Genomic DNA, 24,437 nt, shown 5'->3' on the forward strand with positions numbered 1-24,437 from the left:
TTTCAATCAGCTTCTGTACCAGATGACTGGAGGACAACTAATGTGATGCCAATTTTTAAAAAGCGCTCCGGAGGTGTTCCCGGCAATTACAGGCCTGTAAGCCTGACTTCAGTACCAGGCAAACTGGTTGAAACTATAATAAAGAACAATATTGTCAGACATACAGATGAACATAATTTGCTGAGGAAGAGTCAAGATGGTTTTAGTAAAGGGAAATCATGCCTCACCAATCTACTAGAATTCTTTGAGGGGATCAACGAGCATGTGGACCAATGGGATCTAGTGGATATAGTGTACTTAGATTTTCAGAAAGCCTTTGACAAGGTCCCTCACCAAGGGCTCTTACACAAAGTAAGCTGCCACAGGATAAGAGGGAAGGTGCTCTCATGGATTGGTAACTGGTTAAAAGATAGGAAACAAAGGGTAGGTATAAATGGTCAGTTTTCAGAATGGAGAGAGGTAAATAATGGTGTCCCCCAGGGATCTGTTCTGGGACCAGTCCTATTCAACATATTCATAAATGATCTGGAAAAGGGGGTAAACAGTGAAGTGGCAAAATCTGCAGATGATACAAAACTACTTAAGACAGTTAAGACCCAGGCAGACTGCAAAGAGCTACAAAAGGATCTCTCAAAACTGGGTGACTGGGCAACAAAATGGCAGATGAAATTTAGTGTTGATAAATGCAAAGTAATGCACATTGGAAAGCATAATCCCAACTATACATATAAAATGATGGGGTCTAAATTAGCTGTTACCACTCAAGAAAGATCTTGGAGTCATTGTGGATAGTTCACTGAAAACATCTACTCAATGTGCAGCGGCAGTCAAAAAAGCTAACAGAATGCTGGGAATAATTAAGAAAGGGATAGATAGTAGGACAGAAAATATCATATTGCCTCCATATAAATCTGTGGTACGCCCATGTCTTGAATACTGTGTGCAGATGTAGTCGCCCCATCTCAAAAAAAGATATATTGGAATTGGAAAAGGTTCAGAAAAGGGCAACAAAAATTATTAGGGGTATGGAACGGCTTCCATATGAGGAGAGATTAATAAAACTGGGACTTTTCAGCTTGGAAAAGAGACGGCTAAGGGGAGATATGATTGAGGTCTATAAGATCATGCCTGGTGTAGAGAAAGTAGATAAGGAAGTGTTGTTTACTACTCCTCATACCACAAGAACTAGGGGTCACCAAATGAAATTAATAGGCAGCAGGTTTAAAACAAATAAAAGGAAATATTTCTTCACACAACACACAGTCAACCTGTGGAACTCCTTGCCAGAGAATATTGTGAAGGCCAAGACCATAACAGGGTCAGAAAAGAACTAGATATATTCATGGAGGATAGGTCCATCAATGGCTATTTGCCAGGATGGGCAGGAATGGTGTCCCTACCCTCTGTTTGCCAGAAGCTGGGAATGAGTGACAAGGGATGGATCACTTGATGATTACCTGTTGTGTTCATTCCCTCTGGGGTACCTGGCCCTGCTTTGGTCGGAAGACAGGATACTGGGCTAGATGGACCTTTGATCTGACCCAGTAGGGCCGTTCTTATGTCTTACTATATTAGCTTTGAATTTGGCTGTCTCCCACACTGCAAGCAAACAAATGCATTACCTGTAGAACTGTCACATGGCTAATTGTTGAAGCATCCTGTCCTGGAGGACTAAATAAATCATCTTGCCAGTGCAGGACTTAAGATATTTCTAATGCTCCTATCTATGTATTAGCTATGGCTGGAATCAACGATCTAGGCCTTTTTCCTCGCAAACATTTTATGATTCTATCTCCTGTACCTCAGGAATGTTCTCTCAGCTGTGTATGTGCAAACAGGGTAACACTTCTAACAGCTTGTTTTAATCCTAGGTAGTGACATAGACACTCCAGTGAGTGTGTATCATGTTCCTCTGCAGACACAGAAATCTACGGGCAATGCTCAGCATGTTTAGGCTTGCTTGTTCCTCTGTCACTTTCAGGTTCCTGTTAATATAAGTTTTGAAATGGCTTATTTCCCTTCTTCGTACCATAGATTTTAATGTTTTTTCCTTACTTCTGTGGATTATATTATTTGCTTTGCCCTTTCACAGTTCTGATAAGAAACTCAGAGATTTAATACTAACCTCCAGTGGGATTCCTGCTGCCTCTTCAATAAATCTACATACTCCTATTCTGTTCTAGAAGTTATTTTCCCAATCAGCTGCCTCAAACCTCATCCTGTCTTTTCAAATTAATTTGTAACTGACCATTTCCCCACTTTTGCTTTATGTTCTGGCCTTATAAGTTGGTTCCCTTTTCTTCTCTCTCTCTCTCTGGGGCTGGCACATAACTATCACCCAACCCCCAATACACACATCCCTCTGCTTTCCTCTACCTGCCTTTGAGGCCTCATTCTTCCCCATACATCAGACTGGCTGGCACTTATTAATTGGTCAGAGGTGCAATGTAAGGCTTTTATTTCTCTTTCCCTCACCCATTGCCCAAGGACTGCGTGTGCCAGCTCTTCAGCACCTTCTGCTACCATCTACTCCTATTGCCAGCTAAAGTGCTAGGTAGTGTTTTGGGAACTAAATATCCCTAGATCTAGAGTCAGCATTCTACTCCCAGCTCTGCAGACATGAGTGTGATTTATTTTGTAATTCTGACGGTTGTACAGTTTGAACTCTTATGAATCCCAGGTAAAAGGGATGAAGTTTGTCTAATTAGGCAAGTACATTGTGCATACAGGAGGTTAAAACTTGTGATTTCCTTTCCACAAGACATTGTGACATTTCGAAAAAGTTTGAATTCTGAATCAGAACGAAAACTCGAAATTCCAAATTCCCGGAGGAGAAGAAATTCTAAAAATATTTCATTTCAGAAAAATCAAAGCCTTTTCATTTGATTTTTGCTAAACAAAAACAGAGCAGCCAGCTGTCCTGACTCAGGACTCCTTGCATTGCCACCAACTCCTCAGAGAACAGCCCAGGGCAACCCCTAGGTTGACATGAATTCCCCACTGTGGAGCAGGGAGTCTATAAACCAGGGGTGGGGAACCTTTCTTCTATCAGGGGCCATTGACCCACAGAGAAAAAAAAATCAGTCAGAGGCCACACACAGTCCCACGGGGGCGGGGGGGAGCACAGAGGCTCGGGGCTTCCCCCCGCAGCAGGAGCAGGTGCTTGCGGCTCCAGCCCCATGGGGTGGAGGGGCGCAGAGGCTCAGAGCTTTCGGCCCACGGTGTGGAGACTTGCCACAGGCCAGATGTTCCCCATCCCTACTATAAACGCTGAGAGCCCCAGCTCCAGTTAAGCCTCCACAGCTTCCAGGGTTGCCAAGCTCCTGGCTTCATGGCTGGGAATGTGGAAGCCTGAGAGCCCCATTTTAAGCCTGCCTGCCTCTGAGCCCTGAAGGCTTCCACAGTCTGCAGCTCTGAGGCAGCCCCACCATGCCAACTGCTTCAGAGTCAAGGACAACAGGACTTCCAGGCTCGTAGCAGCTCTGGGAGTCCCAGCTGGAACCTCCTGCTGGGGGCCTTGGGGCGTCCAAACTTCCTGCCATGCAGCCTACGTCTGCCTGTGGCAGAAGTTCATAGAAATCTAAATGTTTCCATGAAACATTTCATTTTGGACAATTTAGCATTTTCTGATGAGAAAACACTTAGAAAATTCCCAATCCGCTCTAATCGTTCAAACACTTTGTATGATGCTGCCCTCTAGTGGCTGTTCTGGAGAGAGAAAAGGGATTCCATTTGTAGTGGGGGAACTCTTCTTTGGCTCAAGTGCTAGAGGCCTATGTTCTGGAGTGAAAAGACCAGGGTTCTAGGCCAATTACAGGAGGCGTCTGTGTCCATGGCACATGGGGATTCATTTCATTATAGGATACGCAAACATTTGTAAAATAGCTCCTTACATTAAACTAGCCAGGAACATAATGGTGACAATGTAGCACTTAGCCTCTAAACACCTCACTTGCTTATAATTATATTGAAATTTATATGATTTCAAGCTTTTGGTTTGTCATTTGTAACATATACTAAACTGGTCAAAGATCAATGGCTCACTTCTCTTTTCCAAAACTTCATGCTAACAGAATTAAGTGGAGTGGAATTTTTTCTAACTTAGCAGCACAGAAAAGAAATATACCAGTACTTACTATTTATAACTCATGGCAACATCCACAAAATACTTTCTTCTCTGTCGATATACATTGTCCTTAAATCCCTTAAGAAAGGAAGACGAGATTAATTTATAACAAAGAGAAAGAAAATTAGCTGTAAGAATTTTAAAATAAATCATTAAAGTGTTTACTTTGCATTTAATTATATTGCTTTCTGATTAACAGCATCTATTTTAATAAGATATATTATAATAAATAATAATAATAATATAATAAGAGAAAAATAAGCTAGTGTCACACTTCCTCCAAAAGAAACATTTCCAGGAGAGGTGCTATGCACCAGTGCCATCACACAGCCAAAAATATTAAGTATGGGAAAACTGGTTATGACTCAACTTCAGCCCACCCAAATACCTCCATGACCTGACTGGAGTCTCCCAAGCAGGCAAGAATCTGGGTTCTTGGCTCATGCATCACACTTCTTTCATGGCTTGAAAACTGAAGTGCCTCAGAATTCATGAAGAGCTTGTTTTGAAGATGTTACTGTGATGGCCACCATCTTGGCTATCACGCTGGGGACTGAACCAAAAACCTCCAGAGCTAAAGCAGGAGCTGCTGCAGCTTGAGCTAAAGTCCTGTAACTGTGGCTGTAACTGACTTATTTTCTTTGAGGATCAGCCGCAGAGGGAGGTATGTGTAACGTAAACACCTGTGGGCTAGACTACTTTCTGTTATTCTAAACCCCATGCAACATTTCTTCTTTATACACAAAACACTCAGACACACTTCACTTTTCAGGCTAAGTAGTACGTGTCAACTTCAAAGGCAAGATTGGAGTGGGTTTAAATTTAATTTCAAACAGGCATAGCAGCCCAGAAAGTATATTTGCACTCGCCCCACTCAACTGGGCAATAGTGTAACCAGAAAAAATACCACTCTCCTCTGTCACTATGCATGGACAAAAACACAAAAATGACAGAAAAATGGCTGTTGGTCCACACAGCTTCAATTCATAGATTTCATAGCCAGAGGAACTATTTGTGATCATCTAGTCTGACCTCCTGTATAGCACAGGCTAGAGAATTTCCCTAAAACAATTTTTATAGCAGAGCTTTTAGAAAAACCTCCAATCTTGATTTAAAAATGGTCAGTGATGGAGAATCCCACGTGACCCTTGGTAAATTGTTCCAATGGTTAATTATCCTCACTAAAAAAAATTTACGCCTTATTTCTAGTCTGAATTTGTCTAGCTTCAACTTCCAGTCATTGGATAGTGTTATAAAACTTTTTCTGCCAGACTGAAGAGCCCATTATTGAACATTTGTTCCCATGAAGATAGTTATTGACTGTACTCAGGTCACACCTCCTCTTTGTTAAACTAAATGGATTGAGCTCTTTGAGTCTATCACTATAAGGCATGTTTTTTAATCCTTTAGATCAATCTCATGGCTCTTCTCTGAACCCTCTCCAATTTATCAACATCCTTCTTGAACTGTGGACACCAAAACTGGACACAGTATTCCAGCAGTAGTTACATCAGTTCCAAATACAGAGGTAAAATAACCTCTCTACTCCTACTCAAGATTCCCCTATTTATGCATCCCAGGATCACATTAGCTCTTTTGGCCACAGCGTCACACTGGGAGCTCACGTTCAGCTGATTACCTATCATGATCCCCAAACATTTTTCAGAGTCACTGCTTCCAGGGTTAGAGTCCCCCCCCACTGCAAGTATGGCCTATATTCTTTGTTCCTAGATGCATATAATTACATATTAAAATGCATATTGTTTGCTTGCCTAAGCTTCCAGAACATTTTGGATTTGTAACTATCATGGGGCTCTCAGCCGCAGCTAGTGCACTAAGAGTGGCAGGAAGCAGCCACTATAAAGTACATGCACGCACACGTACTGCTGCGGGATGTAGGAGAGAAGACAAAAGGGATTGTGAAAGCATTCAAGCTTCCTACTCTCAAGCCACAGTCCAAGGCAGCAGAGGCCTTGCAACATCACTCAGATGTTTGGAGGACACATTTCGCCTTAGTTCCACTAGCATGACTTGTCTAGCCTACATCTACAAAGAGAAAGCTAGTTCATGAACCCTATTTCTTCACTATTTTGGTCGCAGCTTCCAAAAACCATAGTTATTCCCCTTCCCTCCCCCATACTTTTGTTGGCTGCTGTACATTGTTTTAAGTGAATCTCTAATGAAGAAGAATAGTTCAGGGTGACCACGGTGAATTATATGGAAAATTATGGAAAAGGTTTCTTACAGGCATAAAGTTGTTGATCCTTATTGGAGTTTCACCTTGACTGTTTAAAACCTTTACGAGTTAATAAGTTGCAGACTTTGGATCAATGGTTAGGGGGATACCTTTTTCCTCTTAAGAGAAGCAAATGATTTTGTAGGCTCAGGTAGAAAGGGACGGACGGTAGTACAACTGGTTTGTTGTGACTCAAGACTGTGTCACATGTAGTGAAATTCAGTTCCTGTTAACAGGACTGGTCCTAGAGCTCAGAGGATATTTCTACACCAGGGGCAGGGAACCTACGGTCAGTGAGCCGGATCCAGCCCTCTGCCTAATTTCATCCCACCTGCAGCAAGTCTCCGTGCCGCGGGCCGGAAGCCCCAAGGCTTGGCGTCCCCCTGTGGGGCTCGACCCGCGAGCACTGGCTCACCCCGCTGCAGGGGGAAGCTAGGGTTGCCAGGCCATTAAAAGTCTGGTTGGGTCTGCGCAGCTCCCGCAAGCAGCTGGCATGTCCCTGCGTCCCCTAGGCACAGGTGCGATCAGGGAACCATGGCTAATGGGAGCTGCAGGGTCAGCACCTGCGGGCACAGACAGAGTGCACCACACAGAGCTTCCTGGCAACGCCTCTGCCTAGGGGCTGCAGGGACATGCCAGCTGCTTCTGGGAGCAGTGCTGAGCCAGAGCAGGCAGGGAGCCTGCCTTAGCCACACTGCACTGCCGGAAGCCACCCGTGGTAAGCGTTGCCCCGCTGGAGCCTGCACCCTGAACCCCCGACCCAGGTCAGAAGCCCCTCCCACACCCCAACCCCCTCCCAGAGCCCCTCCTGCACCCCAACCCCCTGCCCCAGTTTTGAGCATCCTCACGGAGCCTGCACCCCACACACCAACCCCTTGCCCCAGTCCCGAGCCTGCTCTCACATTCAAAACCCCTTGGCCCCAGCCCGGAGCCCCCTCCTGCGCCCAAACTCCCTCATCTCCAGCCCCACCCCAGAGCCCACTGTGATGTGTCATTCCATATTCTTTATGAAAATATCCTTAGGATATGAATATGACATAACTACGATATACTTTATGCAAAATGGCTCATGTGAGATATCGTTGGAAAGGTTATGATTTACTGAATGTGATTATCCTATTTGTATGCATGTATCATTTCTGTATCTGAAATTATGAATATTGACTATGTATGTATATTTCAACTATGTTACTTTGGGTGACGCCCCCTGCTAATACTTCAGGTACAACAATGAAAAAGTCCGACAGTGCTGATGGGCCATCAGCAAGAGACAATGGACTGTAAAAGAGCTTAGTCTTCCTGTGAATGTGTGGGTCAGCCTGTGAAGAATGGCTACAGGGGTCCTACAGAGGCATGTGACCAAGTCACCTGATACTGGAACCCATCTTGAATTCTGTACTTTTCCATGAGAAGCTGGGGGTGGGGCGTCAAACTAGGAAACAAAGGACTCCCACCTTATGCAAATCCCATTTAAGGGTGGGGAGTGAGGTATTCCAGGTCATCAACTCTCCCCTGCTAACCCACCCAAGATGACTGCTGGAAACAACTAACACTGAACTGGGGGGAAGAACTGAACCCAGACTGGAAGGGTGTCTGGCCTGTGAAGAAGATTATTAGAACCACATTTAGGGTGAGAACTTACATGTAACCAGTTTCTTTAGTGTTTTAAGCTTAGTTTGCGTGCTCTGTTTTATTTTCTTAGTAATCTGCCTTGTTCTGTCTGCTCCCTCCTTAACTACTTAAAATACACCTGTTGTAGTTAATATATTGCAAACCAGAAATAAATTTAACATTTCATGAGATTTCTAACTGGGGTGGGGGGAGAGAAGTTGTGTATACACTCAAACATTGAGGGAAGAGGCGAATTTCATATAATTTTGGGTTCGTACTCCAAAGGCAGGTGGACATCTGGGTGCTGTGGCAAGCCTCTTAAGCTGAGCCTTCTCAGAGTGTCTCTGTTTCTCTGTGCAGCTGGCTGTGGCCCTGGTGTGTGCTTGGCTAGAAAAGGCTGGGGAGCCTAGCCCAGCAAGACCAGGTAAAAGGGGGCACCGGCTGGCAGAAAAGGCTGCCTCAGTGGTGTCCCAGCACACCAAGTGACATCCCGAGCAGTCCAACCTGTCACACCCACATACGTAGCTGGAGCCCTCACTCCTCCCACACCCCAACCCCAACCCCTGCCCCTGCCCAGAGTCCCCTCCCGAACCCTGAACCCACTTCTGGCCCTAACCTGGAGCCTGGGGAAGCCCTGAGCTTCAGCACCCCCTCCCCCGCACAGGGCTGTGTGTGGCCCATGACTGATTTTTCTGTGGGTCATGATAGAACCTTGATAGAAAAAAGGCTCCCCACCCCTGGTCTACACAGCAGTGTAAGCCTAGGGTTAGTAGAATTTGAATTAGCAGATCCAGGGTTTCAGGGGTATGTGCAAAAAATTTAACTTTGACCCCTATTGGGGTGGCATGTTCTGTTTCCCTTTCCCCGCCAGCTCTGGCAGAAGCTCACTCTTCCATCCCTATCCCCTACCTTGGCTCCGGCTCCAGTAGGAAGTTGCTCTTCCCTCCAACCCAACAGGAACTTGCTCTCGGCCCCGCAGCCCCGGGGCCAGGAGGAGCTTGCTCTCTCTGCCACCACAGCCCCAGAGCTGGAGGAGTTCTGTGCCCCCAACAATTATTGGTGAGGCCCATGCCCCTACTTCCCCCACCCCCTTGTGCGTACCCCTGTTGGGTTTGTTAACCTAGGGCTTGAGCACCTGCACCCATTTGTAACCCAAGGTTAGAAATTGTTGAATATTGGGTCCCAATCTGGGGCTCCAGTATCTACACTGCATTATGCAGGTCCAAGTCCCACTACCCATAGTCAGGACTTCGCAGTGCTCTCCCAAAATGTGGCTGGTTCTACCCCTTTGTTCATGGTGCAGTGTGGGAAAACTTGACTGTCCTCTGAACTTAACTACCCAGAGAACAAAGAAAATCAGTCCACAGGATTGTGGGATACTTTTGGTGGACTCCCATGCAAGAGTCCAGTGGGGTGAGTCCAGGGTCTACACTGCAAAGCAATAGGCTTGAACCCTGGGTCCTGACTTGACTCAGGCTCAAACCCTACACTCCCATGTGGTCCTGGGACCCTAGGTCCAAGCGCTGGGTTAGCACGATTTGTGTGCAGACAGAAGCGGAATTAGACTTGAGCCTGAGTTCAAACTCTGGGTTTACACTGCAGTGTAGACATACCCGCGGTGGCCTTGTGCTGCCCCTGCATCGGGGTAGTTCTTCATGGCCCATTATGACTCCTGTATGGCCCCTATACACTCCACAGAGGGGTCAGAGGAGAGACCAGAAATGGTCTATTGGTGTCCAACAGTAGGTTTTGTTCCATTTCTAAGTCCTAGCGTTCTGTGTAGGTATGGTACAAATGTGGTGTAAATTATGCCTATCCGAGTTATCTAAAGTGTAACAAAAACTCTGCTTTTATTTCATGCAAATGTCTTTTTCATTGTGTATAAAACTAAAGTGATCTGCAGAAACCTGCCTTATGTATTCAGTGTAGGCACCAGCTCAAAATATAAAACAATATTAAGTTGATGATTGTGATGGGCCAGGTGAGGCTGAAATGCTTCTATTTGAAGCAGAGTTACTATTAGTGGCCACAGGTGCCAACTTTCCTTGGTGCCGGTGGGTGCTTCCGCCCCCGGCCCCGCCCCCTCCCTGCCCCTATTGGACACCTCCCCAAATCCCCGCCCCAGCCCCACCTCTTTCCCAAGTGCGCCGCGTTCCTCCTCCTCCTCCTCCCTCCTCCCTCCCTGCGCTTGCCGTCTGAAACAGCTGTTTCTTGGCGCAAGCGCTGGGAGGGAGGGGGGAGAGAAGCAGGACGTGGCGGTGTGCTCAGGGAAGGAGGCGGAGGCAGGGCGGAGGCAAGCTGGGGAGGGGTGGGGAGCTGCCAGTGGGTGCAGAGCACTCACTGAGTCAGCGCCTATGTTAATGGCTGAAGGTAATCTGCAGATTTGGGAGTTTCCGAAGATGCAGACTCTCACCCTTGCCCATGATAAAGAAGTGCACAGAATGACTCAGGATTTCAGGGTGTGCTCCCCTTGAGTAATGATCCAATACAGCAGCCTTCAGCTATTGTGAGCTACACAAACGTAAATTAAACCAGGTGTCAGGGGTTCCTAGGGTCTGATACAGAAGCCAATGGTCAGCAAGGCACAAGAAAGCCCTGGTAAAGCCTAGCCATTCCTAGGCCTCTTTCCCAACATAGGTAATAGGGAGGGGCTGACACAGCAGTTGATGGGCTGGCTCTATACCCTTATAAGATCCCCTACACTGAGGTGATCCTCCCTACAGTATAGGGCCACTTTGCACCAGAAGCACAAAGCAAAGCAGCCTCAATACAGAGGAGAATCCACGACAAGTCTATAACATGACAACGAACTACAGGTAAGTAACATGTGAAACAGTAATTTTTCCAGTCTGTAAATGCTTCAAATATATATGAGTGATATATCTTACAGAATGTTTATCCCCTCCCGCCCCCAGTTACTAAGTTCAAATGCTCTATATAGCCCAATGGTTCTCAAACTTTTGTACTGGTGACCCCTTTCACATAGCAAGCCTCTGAGTGCGACTCCCTCTATAAATTAAAAACACTTTTTAATATATATAACACCATTATAAATGCTGGATGCAAAGCGGGGCTTGGGTGGAGGCTAACAGCTCGTGTCCCCCCCGTGTAATAACCTCCCGACGACCCCCAGTTTGAGAACCCCATAGCCCCCTCCCCATTCTGAAAACCAAAATAGAAGCAAGCCAACCAAAACAGTTGTGGAAAGTTTTTGATTGTTTCCATTCACTTTGATGATTGCCCATCTATTAGAGCAGAGACAATGCAGATGATATAAACAGATGAGTTTCTTCTAGCAGCCTATCATTATAGTTCATTCTTAAAGTCTCTTAGGTTAGGCATATGTTGAAGAAAACCATGATTGAATGAAAAAAAAAAAAATTACTAAGCGCTCATATTCCTTAGCTTTAGATTTGGAATATTTAGGCATTACACAGGATATGAAATAGGGACTTATACACTGGCACTGCTTTCAGAAAGCACAGTAAGAAACCTATCCATGCACTGTATTCATGTGGAGATTAAACTGTGCTGTTGCACCTTGTAACTATCCCCTAGTTTGAGGGCGAGCATTCTTTCAAATGCTTTGTTCTTCTACACCCACATTGATCTGGATTTTTATTTAATGTCCATATTCTTTGATTTGTGGCAGAACCTAGGTTTACAATAACCCGAACTGTTTAGAATATCAAAGCTTCTATCCACCATCTATTTTAAAAATATGAATGCAGTGTATAAATGGGGATCAAACATGATTTTGGAGTGCCTCAGTTTTTGAGTGTCCCAACTTGAGAAACTGAATGAATTCATTGAATGACACCCTCTAAAGGGACCTGATTTTCGTAAAGTGCTGGTCACTCACCTGCTGAAAATCAAGCCCCTTTACGGTGCCAAAAAAAGGGAGGCCCCCAAAAATTGCTAATCAATTTTGAAAATCTTTGCCATGGTGCTTATAACTTGACTGGTTAAACAATATGAATAACTATCTACAAAATTATTTTTAAATTCTGTTGTGGATAACAAATTGCCCTGCAACTAGGACTTAAAATCCAAATAAGATAATGAGTTTATTTCACACTTACTGGGTGATCTGCATCCAGCTCAGAGCCATACATTAGAACTCTCTGCGAGCATTTGTCTAATTCAGCAATCTTCCTGGGGAACCAAGGGACAAAATCAAGTTCTGTGGAAGATAGAGTGGGAATTGAAAATATTAGAGGATAACACTGGTGTGGTTTCTAAATGAAATGTTTACTAATTTCTAAATAAAGCAGCTTTACCGTCTTCATCAGTCCAGATGTTCTCTGGTGGATTAAGAGTTACGATGTTAGTCTGAAACTTTAGCAACTGAACTAGTTCATTAAATTCTTTCTTACTGCAGTCACATTCCACAAAAATTTCTACCTCTGAATTCCTCCTCTTGGATTTTCTTGATTCAATGTGAACCATACTCACATGCTTCTCCTGTGGGAAGATGAAACATTGGACTCTATATATAAACAATTCATTTAGAACAACAAAATTGGTAGCATGAATTTCTGTTACAGAAGTTTACATTAAAAATACTCAGCCTACTGCTAAATGCATAACCAGTGATTTGTAGTGTATTAAAGAAAAAAATCTGCTCGCTTAAGGTAAAAATTGCTCTTTTTCATTAGATGACTACGATAACTATAATATCCACAGGGGATTTAAATGTGATTTACCAAGACCATCTTTTACAAAGGATATTATGTTAGTTTTAAAAATGATAATACAATGCTACATTGATATCAAAGGTAGATATAAAATATGCAGTGCATTGTCAGTGTTAATTTCAGTATATTTTAGTTTTTCCAGTTAAGAACACCATTGGTACAAGAAGCTGCATTTATTCAATCTCTCTCTCGACAAGCTAAGAGAACATTTATTTTGTGATGATAATTATATTTCATTTCTCATCTATCTTCCTTGTACTAATTAGGAATCACCCTGGAATAAGAGTAACAAAATGCAAGTCCAGACCAACTGATTGTCTAGAATAACGACCCTGGTAAGATCTACAACCCTCAGTGAATATGGATGTCAAAATGGCCTTCCCCTGGTAGAACTCTCCCACCACACTACTGCTGATCTGCGAACGGATGTCAAGAGGAGACTGCAAAACATTCATAATGATTTCTACTTTTGCATGCATGAGGCACAAACCTGTCAACCAATCCATTACTTTTTACTACCTTCCTCCCCACCCATTAAAGAATGCCAAATCTGAAGAGATCTATGCCGCTGTCTACACTTGGCCCCTATGCTGTATGTATTTTCATTCTGGGTAAAATTCACCCCAGGGCAAAGGGCCAAGCACAAGTTTCTGCCAGTCCCTATGCACCTTCAGGGGCTTAAATGGTATGCAGTTTTTCCTCTGGCTTCCTGTATAGGGGTATGTTTCACCCTTGGTTAATACATTTGCATCTAATACTTATGTTCACAGTAAAAGAAGTTTCCACCCTGATCACTTGTTGTAAACTCAGTAAGATATTGCAGTTCATGTATTCCGGTACTGAACGCATACCTAGTTGCATTAGTGACATTCCCCCTGGCATTATGCCTACTGGCACACTACAGCCTCACTCCTGTAACTGATAGCGCCTGGCCTGCAGTGCTAGCAGTCTGCCCATCTGCAATCAACTGTATCAGGGCCTTAATGTGTATTAACATGTCATAATTCCCATTCTACTGCCGAAGACCCTGATCCAACACCACACTTAAGCACATGCTTTAAGCAAATGAATAGTCCCACTGGAGTCAACACCAACATTAGAGTCAATGAGATGATTCTTGTGCTTAAAACTTAAGCTCAAGCTTCAGTGCTTTGCTGGATCAGGGCCTTTGACAGCTAGAACTTTAAGCACATGAGCAGTCCATTCATTTAATGGGGACTAGGTATGTGCCCAAAGTCAAACACATGCTTTAAATACTTTGCTGGCTTGGTTACATGCTCAGTTAGCAATCAAATTGAAAGTGTTATGTCACATGCTTCTTTGACTTCAGCGGAGCTACACCAGTTTACACCAGCTGACAATTGACCCAAATGTCCCCAACCTTTCCATTAATTATAATGATTTGTAATATTTACCTGGAAGAGTCTGAGAGCTTTCACTAATCCACCAACTTCATTTTTCAAGGAAAACACTACAGCAGTCTTTCCGCTTTCAGAAACGGAGTCACTTTTGCTGTTTCCTTTATTCCCTTTCTTCTCATCATTTTTACCAGAATTGGCTCGGTTTGGCTACAAGAAAGTAGATACAAAATACAGTAGTTTCCAATGCGCATTTCTGAAAAATATCAAACATTCCTTTCATACAGTCAGCTTTTGTCAGAAAACACCAGAATGAAAGTGATCCAAAAAAGATAAGCAGCATATTCAAAATCAGAAAAGGTAACAGACAAATGTCAGAGACGGAAGAGACCAATACAGAAATATGACACAAATAAAGCAATGTTACTATAGGTAATAAATAAAGATTGGATGGAACAATTCCTCACCTGGCTAAATTGTCGTAGCTCTGACTGCAATGGACTGTGCCGACTGACACCAGCTGATGATCTGGCCCAGAATTTTGAAATTATTTGAATTGTCCATAAAATCCACAAGCAGAAACTTCATATTCCCCATTGGACTAGATTTAACGTTGCCACCTACTTTTCATTGCTCCTAATGAACTAAAAGCTATCCACTGATTATACAAATTAAAAAGGGAGAGATGTTTAGGCTCTCTCTATCACAGAAGAAATCTGAATTAACTGTACCTTTTTAAAATTTGTTTCAGCCAACTAAGTCTGACCTCCTGAGAACAGTCCATTTATCCCAAAGGAGCATTTCCTTTTTTATTTTTACACTGTTGAGCTTCCCACACCTATAAGATTCTCTCTGTGCTGAATTTCCTTCTATATTTTCCAATAGTGCAATATCCACAGCTTAAGTCTTTTCTGAGATGCCTCTAAGTAGTCCATACATATATCAAGAGCTTTAGTAATACTGGCCAAGATTCTCAAAAGTGACTAGCACTGGGTGTCGTGCTTGAGATACCTGAATGCAGACAGATCTTCAGAGGGCATGTGCTCTGCACTTATGAACATCAGACCCCTTTAAAAGTGTTTCAGATGTTTGCAACCAAAAAACATGACTATCTTGGCCACCGTGTCCATTTCCAATGTAAATGTACATTGGTAAATTCTGTTCTTGAGATAAAAACAGTGAACCAGCAATTTGGGGAGAGGGGAGCCAACAATACAGGAGGGCAGCTAACAAGGTTTGGAACCTTTAAAGCCATGTTCAAATCATTCCAAAAAACTATTTTTAAGAATAGGTGGGAACCCTGCGGCAGTTCACCTCCTTATTTCCATCAGATCCTCCAGTGACTTCAGTGGAGCCGTGACAATTTACTCCAACTGAGGAGCTGCCCTGAGTCCCAAACACAGTTTTCAAAAGCAGATTTAATAAGGTTTTGCCTAGTCCTCATTGACCGGGCACAGTATCTTAAACTTCTTTTATGCTAAATCCTTTAAAAATTGGATCAGATACTTTCTAAAACAAATCTCCATTGCTGACAAGGACTAATCTGTAATTGACACAGTTTCAGTACGGACAGTTCAGTGCATCCAGACTGAACTGATTTAAGTTCTACCCCCAGGCTAGTCCATACTAGCAGTGTCCTAAACTATTTAAATTGCAATGTCCTCTGGGTAAATAGCCTGCAATTCCCCGGTCAGTTCCCAGAAGCTAGGCATTCTGGAATATTTCACACAGCCACCATACATGGTGGGAAGGTAGAGAGACGACAAGTGACGTGTTTCAGCTTCTCTGAATCCACACTGGCACGAAAGCAGTACAAGCTGAACCAGTTAAACTTTAACTAGTTACAAAACCAGTTAAAACCTTTAGCCTGTTCTAACCATTTATTCGAGTATTTGTAAATCATCTGGGGTGTTTTGTCTGTGTGGACACAGACATCCTAGAGGCTTTAACCAATTTAATTTTTCTAGTGAAGACTGTCTGAGCCCTGGTCTACACTGGGGCGGGGGAGGAGGGGGGAAAATCGATCTAAGTTATGCAACTTCAACTACGTGAATAACGTAGCTGAAGTCAACGTACTTAGATCAACTTACTGTGGTGTCTTCACCGCGGTGAGTCAACTGCTGCCTCTCCCCCGTCGACTCTGCCTGTGCCTCTCGTGGCAGTAGAGTACAGGAGTTGACGGGAGAGCGCTTGGGGGTCGATTTATCGCGTCTAGACTAGACGCGATAGATCGATCCCCGCTGGATTGATCGCTGCCTGCTGATCCGGCGGGTAATGAAGACATACCCTCAGTGTCAGTAACAAGTGCAGGTAGGTGCACCAAGTGCTACATGTAGTTTAGCAGTAAACTAGGCTTTCACACATTTTTTTTGGCCAGTCAAAACTTGTTTGAATCCAGTTTATCTAGAACTTGTAGAAAAGGCCAAGTTCAGTAACCATGTATGGGCCTAGTTCCCTATTTTATGCTCACACTTTTTTAAAAAACAGTTTTAAACAATGTTTGGCCCCATATTGGGTGATAGGATTGTCTGAAATCAATCCAGTTGGAACTATGTTTAGATTGAGTCCAAACTTAAACAGTTTTCTAACATGGTTAAAAGTCAAGTGTAGACAGGGTCTGCATGAGTTTTCACTTATGAAATGGATCACCCCATTGTCTTTAGCTAGCAAGCCTCTTTTAGGCCCTGATTCAGGAAAGCACTCAAGTATATGCTTAACTTGAAATATGTGCTCCTGAATTGGGGCCTTACAAGTTTGTTTTTAATCTTTTTTGTTGTTGTTGTTATAGTGAAACATTTTTTCCAATTATTATTTGGGAGATAACTTACATGTCAAGTATGCAGCCTACATGTGCTTTGACAAAAATACTATTTTTAATTTTGCAGTCTATCTAGACTTGTCTGTGTGTGTCCATTTTTAGAAGGAAAGTACAGAGAAGCATATTAATTTACTTCCCAATCCTGAAAGGTGCTAAGCACCAATTGACTTCAGTGGGAAATGATGGTACTCAGCACCTCCCAAGATTGAGCCCCCTGAGTTCTTGTAATTGTGTCAAATGGATAATATCTGAAATGTTTGCTAAAAGCCACCATTCAGCCTGTGAAAACTAGATGAGCTAATCATTATGAAATAACAGAAGAAACTGTGATACTGTGAGAATTAACTTCATTAGCCATGCAGGTTATTACTGTATGTGATTAAATAATGACTTGTAGATGGTCTTTCCTAATGATGATGACGTATTATTATCAGGAGCAAGTGCAAATATTCAAGAAATCATAGAGTTAAAGCAGAATCCTAGTGAAGAGAGAAACACTAAGACATCTTATATAGGCAGTAAAACAGATTCACCCCAGTTAGTCCAGTGATCCTTATTCTAAGATTTCCCAGTGATATCAATAAACACCAATAAAACAGGTAGAGATGAGTAAACACTTAAATATGCATATATGATAGTAACACAAATAGGGATATTTCATCTTTACTATAAAGACAATGGGTCAAATCCACAGCTGGTGTAAAATGGCATAACTCCTGTTAATCCAATAAAGCTATGCTGATTTACATCAATGAAGGGTCTGGCCCCATATTTTTCACATCTCTCTCTCTCTCTGTTTTACTATTATTTGTCAAAGTAGATTATTAATATGTATGAATTATATTAGCATTTTATACAAAAATATACAGATACCATTTGTTTGCAATAAAAAGTTGAAATACAACCATGAAGTGGTTGGTGTAACACTCTGAAAATACCAAAGTATCTGCTGGGTCTTCAGATCATACCAGAAAGATTATTTTACATCTTTTGATAGTATTTTTACCTGAGGAGACATTTTTAGCTACACATTTTTCTATATGCTATTGTATCAAAGGAATCAAAACTCTAATATGTCAAAGCCAAGTATTCACACTGTATCAAAATGCTGGACTCACCAACTCAGTGTAAATGTATCTGATTTGTAAATGATCTCAAAATAATTGGTCCCAAACCTGCAACTGACTCTGTGAAGATAGACTGTGCTGCCCATGGAGCATCAATTACAAGATCAGGGTCTATAAAATTACTTAGGTATTTTCCTCTTATTGACTCTGATTCAACCAAACGCTTAAGCACATGTCTAATCTGAGAGTGCAGGTTAGTCCAATTGATTTTGCTGGGACTACTCACAGGGTTAACATAAGACAGGCATTTACTAACTAGCTGAATGGAGGCCAAACTCGTTTACTATTGATTTTAGGAGTACTAAACATGGTGATTCTCTCTGATATTGCCTGTGACATTTAATAGGCTTTTTGCTATATTTTATCTGAAGAGGCTATACAAAAGTACTAGTGGTGATTAGACTAGAAGGAATTGGTCAAACCTAGTTACAAATAGACAAGGTCATTCGATATTTTTAATTATTAAAAAACAAGGCCAATAGGTAGCTTGCAGGGTGTCCCCCAGGTGTGTAAACTATTTGTAGCATTAGCTATCTGAATAAAAATGACTTATTTAGAAGAATCTAAGAATAATATTATCTGCTTTCCCTCTCTGTATTTGGGCTTATGTTATTTTCTTTGTATGCTTGCTTTCTTTGTTTTTGCTACTACCACCACGTGATAATTACTATTCTGAAATACTGAAACCAAGATTACAATTTTCCTTTTGAGAGTTCTCAATAACTTCTGTTGCTTGCTTTGGAAACCACGTACTAAATACGGGCAGAACCTTTGATGCTACTTTTTGGATTTAAAAAGCAAAATCAAGAAAGCCCTCAAATACGGAGCACATGCAAGCCCACCAGCTGAGCACAAAACACATCCCAAGAGCGATGCAGTGTTCTTGTCCCCCCCCCCCCCCCGTATCTCTCTATAGCATCACTGGATTAGCGGTTTGCACTCGGTGAGTATCGCCTGAGAATACGTACACACTCCAAACAGCAGTTGACAGAGTTTGGGCGCACCATGGAGGTAAATCAGAGCCCATCGTTATCAAGCACACGGATGCCCTGGGCAGCTGCAGCGTGACAGCCCGGGATACTTACTGTCAGGTTGCTGAGTCCTGGGTGCTCCCCGGGCACGGCTGAGTCGAGGGAGAGCCCTCTCCTGGCCCAGTATTTACTGGAGAACATCATCATTGCGGGCTGCATGGGGACCCGTGTGTAGTTTTCTTCCTCCACAGCAGGGGGAACCCGGCGGCAGGCGGCAGGCAGCGCGCTGTGAGCTCTCCCCTGGCGGCCGCGGCGGCTTTTATGCGCCCGGCCGGCGGCTGATGGGAGGCTGATAGGGAGGCTCGTGTGTGGCGGGCGGATGCCAGCGCAGGGTGCCTTGGCGGGAGCTGGTTCGTTCACACGCTGGCTGCGCTGCCGCAGCCCGGAGGAGCGGCGGGCAGGAGCCCAGCAGGGGAGCGGCTGGGTTAGGTTTTCACACCGATCCTGGAGCGGGGCGGCTTCACCTGCGGGCAAAGGGGCCCCAGCCCGGCTCGAGCCGGCGTGACTGCCGCGGCTGGGGCCGGGAAGCCCCCGCCCCAGCCCGGGAGCTAATGAGGCTGCTCGCGGTGTGGAAACGTGCCGCAGCCGGGCTGATGCCCGCCCCAGGGGAAGGGGAGCGCTTTTACTGGCACGCTGCTGCCAGCCGGCGTCCCAGCCAGCGGCCCTGCTCAGCCTGCTGCCGGCCTGGGATACCAGCCGCTGGCCCCACTCACCTCCCTACTGGTCTGGGATTCCAGCCAGGGTCCTGGCCACCGGAGCCGCTCAGCCCGCTGCCCCTCTGGGGTTCGGTTGTGGGCCCCTGTAAATGTAAAATTTATTACTGGCACGCGAAAGCTTAATTAAGACTTGGCATGCCACTTCTCAAAGGTTGCCAACCCCTGCCCTAGAAGATCCATAGCTACAGCCCAACCCACACAGGAGGCCCAACCTTGCTCACCACAAGGACCACATTTAGCACTACAGAGCTTTCAAGGTCCACAGGTAGGATCACTTTCAAAGTTTGTGGAATGATTATGCAGAACTTGTAGGCTGTGTTTATTGCTTTTATCCCCATGACTCTCCTAAAGTCTACAGACCACTAACTACATTAAGTGAGTTTACAAACTGTATTAGGCACACCCAAGAACGTGTGTAAATTCCATGAGTCAAATAGCTCCCATTTAAGGAGCTTACAAAGCCGGTAGAACTGAATTCTGTAAGAAACTAAGCTGGAATTATTAAACTATCTGAGTCTGGTCTCAAAGGGAATAAACATTGACCCACACAATCAAACCCCTCAAGCAGAAAACATTTTAAAGTAGGTGACATACAGAAAAATCCTTACACAATGAGTTTCCATAGAGGATTTTCACCATGGAAAATTCCTATGCCAGAGTTTAGATGTGGATTTTTTTTCTTTTAGAAAGAAACTCAGAACTTTTCTTCATGGAAACTCACTTAATTTTTCTTTTTATGTGAAAAATTGAAGACGGTTCAGAGAAGAGCCATCCAAATTATTCCAGGACTGTAAAAAAATGCCTGATAGATTTAAAGAGCTCATTTTAATTAATTTTGTCAAAGAAAGTTTAAGAGATGATCACATTCAATAGGATTACCTAGGAAGGAGTACTGTGGAAAGGGATCTGGGGATCATAGTGGACCACAAGCTAAACATGAGTCAACAGTGTAACACCGTTGCAAAAAAAGTGAACATCATTCTGGGATGTATTAGCAAGAATGTTGAAAGCAAGACACGAGAAGTAATTCTTCTGCTCTACTCCGCCCTGATTAGCCCTCAACTCGAGTATTGTGTCCAGTTCTGGGTGCCATATTTCAGGAAAGATGTTGACAAAGTAGAGAAAGTCCAGAGAAGAGCAACAAAAATGATTAAAGGTTTAGAAGACATGACCTATGAGGGAAGATGGAAAAAATTGGGTTTGTTTAGTCTGGAAAAAAGGATACAGAGGGGACAGGATAACAGTTTTCAAGTACATAAAAGGTTATTACAAGGAGGGAGAGAAAAAAAAAAGTTCTTAACCTCTGAGGATAGGACAAGAAGCAAATTAGGCATTAGGAAAAACTTCCTGTCAGGGTGGTTAAGCACTGGAATAAGTTGCCTAGGGAGGTTGTGGAATCTCCATCATTGGAGATTTTTAAGCACAGTTTAGACAAACACCTGTCAGGGATGGTCTAGATCAGGGGTGGCCAACCTGTGGCTCTTCAGAAGTTAATATGCGGCTCCTTGTATAGGCACTGACTCAGGGGCTGGAGCTACAGGCGCCAACTTTCCAATGTGCAGGGGGGTGCTCACTGCTCAACCCCTGGCTCTGCCACAGGCCCTGCCCCCACTCCACCCCTTCCCACACCCTCCTGCAGTGCCCTTGCTCCCCCTCCCCCCTGCCCCAGCCTCCTGCAGCTCATTGGGAGGTGCGGGGAGGGAGAGGGAGGTGCTGATTGACAGGGCTGCCGGTGGGTGGGAGGTGCCGGAAGCAGGGTAGGGGAGCTGATGGGGGGCTGCTAACATATTACTGTGGCTCTTTGGCAATGTACATGGGTAAATTCTAGCTCCTTCTCAAGCTCAGGTTGGCCACCCCTGGACTCATGATGATCCCATCTAACCTTAAGAATCTATACATCAATCTTTTTCTCTGAATTCTTCTATAAAAACCTCAGAGGTTTTTTTCTGCTTATACATACCATGACTTCATTCCTCAGTTATACACGTCCATCTGAAGGGGTGAAACATAAAAGCTTTTAAGCAGCCCAAGACAACACAAGTACTGGAATTGATTATTGTACCATAATCAAATAAAACTTGGATAATTTAGGTGAGTAGAACTTTAGTTACTCAAACAGTAATTTAGCCAGAATACCATGGTTGAATGTCTACGTTTTGGAGAACTAGTATTGGAGTTGTTTCAGGATTTGTTTTTAAATCAGCAAAATTAACAATTTTAGACCAAATCAAATATCCCATTTCACATGGCAATCTTCTCTTGCCTTCTCTTATTTTTGCTCTCTTCTTTCCTTCTTCCCTTTTCTGACGCTTAGCCATAAAAACACTTTGAATAAAGAAGTTATTTTATATAATGTAAATGAAACTGAGCTACCAATGCAGTGGGATTTTTAATAAGGGTCAGAATCTCTGTTTTAAGTCTCATTCAAACATACTGTTTCCAGCTTTATAGTGTTCTTTAACGCCATGCTGGGGCATTGGTTACTACCACGTCAAATGAAAGAGTGCCCTCTATTGAACCACCAACACAGCTTTCTGCAGAAGTCTCCCATCCAGCGACTGCCTAGGCCCAACCTGGCTGAGGAGGACATTAACAAGATCAAAGCCTAAAATGGTATGACTATAAAATACATACAAATTGCAAATGAGAAACTGCAAGTAGAGGTCAGTGACTAGGATACTAGCTTATTAGTCCAGGGCTACACTAGAAAAGTTTTATGGGCACAGCTGTAGTGGCAACCCTCTCTACCATAGATGCAGCTTATACGAGAAAAAAAATGGCATCGCTGTACCAGCAAAACTCACTTTTAGCTGGTATAATTAATTGTGGTTAGGGCTTATGCCACTGTAGAAATGTTGCAATACATAAATCCCCTCACCAACATTGCTATACTGGCAAAAGTTTCTAGTGGTAGGCCTGGCCTTTGTCAATCAAGCCACTTCTCCCCAGAGGAAGAATGGTCTTGTGGTTGAGGATTAGGACTGTGAATTCAAGTGTCATAGTTTCAATTCCCAGCTCTACCATAGACTTCTTGTGTGACCGTGGACAAGTCATTTAATCTCTGTGTCTCAGTTCCCTATCTGTAAAGCAGAGTAATACTTCCTTTCTCCCACCCTTTGCTTGTCTATTTAGATTAACTCATGAGAGCAGGGACTGTTGCTTGCTATGTATATTGTGACAAAGTTCCTCCTCTGCCTCGGTGGGTCCTGCGCTTATTGCCTCAGAGATTTCACGGCTGCCCTCAGTTTGGCCACTCTTGCTAGTGGCTCAAACCTGCCATCCACTCAGCTAACCTCATTACTGGCCGGCATGGGGGAAACGGAGAACAATCCCCACAGTCTCTGTGTCCCACCTAGTGCATCGGGGACAGGCCAGATCCCTTTCCAATTTAGACCTTCCCTTCTGGTGTTTCTCACAGACCAGGTCAACTCCTCCTGTGTCTGATCAGGAGTTGGGGAGATGGGGGGGAACCCAGGCCCACCGTCTACACCAGGTTCCAGCCCAGGGCCATGTGGATAGCAGCTGTCCACAATGTTCCCTATATCAGCTGCGTGACAGCTACAACTCCCTGGGCTACTTCCCCATTGCCTTCCTCCCAGCACCTTCTTTATCCTCACTACAGGATCTTCCTCCTGAAGCCTGATCACACTTGACCTCTTCACTCCTCCAGCAGCATGCCTTCTCACTCCCTGCTCCTGGTGCACTCCCCTACTAACTGACGGGAGGTCCTTTTTAAACCAGGTGTCCTGATTAGCCTGCCTGCCGTGATTGAATCTAGAAAGTTCTTAATTGGCTCCAGGTGTCCTGATTAGCTTGTCTGTCTTAATTGGTTCTGGCAGGTTCCTGATCGCTCTAGGGCAGCCCCTGCTCTGGTCACTCAGGGAACAGAAAACTGTTCATTCAGTGGCCAATATATTTGCCTTCTACCAGACTCCTGTATCCCATTGGTCTGGGTCTGTCACAATGTGTAGATGGTCCAGGTCAATCTCAGTTAGGTCCCGTAGTTGCTACTGTAAAACAACAACAAAAATGGTAACTCACTTCTTGTAACTGTTGTTCTTCAAGATGTGTTGTTCATGTCCATTCCAATCAGGTGTGTACAAACATGCATGGCAGTTGGAAGATTTTTCCCCTAGCAGTATCAGTTGGGTCAGGGTCCAGGCACCCACTGGAGTGGCACCATCATGGCGCTCAATATAGGGCCTACTGACCTGCCACCTCCTCAGTTCCTTCTTGCTAGCTACTCCGACAGAGAGGTAGGTGGGTGGGCATTGGAATGGACATGAACACCACAACTCGAACAACTGTTACGAGAAGGTGAGTAACCGTTTTTTCTTCTTCGAGTGCTTGTTCATGTCAATTCCAATCAGGTGACTCCCAAGCCTAAATTCAGGGGGCGGCATCAGAGCTATCCACTGATCTACCGAAGGCCGCATCGCCTCTGGCCTGCTGGGTAATCGCATAATGCGCGGTGAGAGTAGGTATGGAGGCCTACGTTGCTGCTCGGCATATTTCCTGGGTCGGGACTTGTGCCAGGAACACTGCTGAAGAAGCCTGCACCCTAGTGGAGTGCGCTGTTGTTAGTGGAGGGGCAAGCACCTCTGCCAGGTTATAGCATTCATGGATGCAGGATGTGATCCATGAGGAAATTCATTGGGAGGAGACTGGAAGACCCTTGATCCTGTCTGCCACGGCCACAAACAGTTGAACGGACTTC

The 24,437-nt window shown here is 44.1% G+C and overlaps 1 protein-coding gene across 2 annotated transcripts in view; it reads right to left on the minus strand.

Moving 5' to 3' along the window:
- The window catches only part of TPH2 (tryptophan hydroxylase 2), a 71,248-nt gene extending 51,564 nt beyond the window's left edge, over positions 1-19,684 (minus strand). For both annotated transcript variants that reach the window (XM_073327758.1, XM_073327759.1), the window contains exons 1-5: positions 19,059-19,684; positions 14,086-14,238; positions 12,254-12,437; positions 12,056-12,156; positions 4,137-4,204 (exon numbers count right to left, since the gene is read on the minus strand). In XM_073327758.1, coding sequence (XP_073183859.1) covers positions 4,137-4,204; positions 12,056-12,156; positions 12,254-12,437; positions 14,086-14,238; positions 19,059-19,163 — 611 coding nt within the window. In that variant the 5' untranslated portion in view covers positions 19,164-19,684. The remainder of the gene's footprint in view (positions 1-4,136; positions 4,205-12,055; positions 12,157-12,253; positions 12,438-14,085; positions 14,239-19,058) is intronic.
- Between the last annotated feature and the right edge of the window lie 4,753 nt (positions 19,685-24,437).

This window comes from Lepidochelys kempii, chromosome 1, assembly GCF_965140265.1.
Source record: "Lepidochelys kempii isolate rLepKem1 chromosome 1, rLepKem1.hap2, whole genome shotgun sequence".
NCBI lineage: Eukaryota > Metazoa > Chordata > Testudines > Cheloniidae > Lepidochelys > Lepidochelys kempii.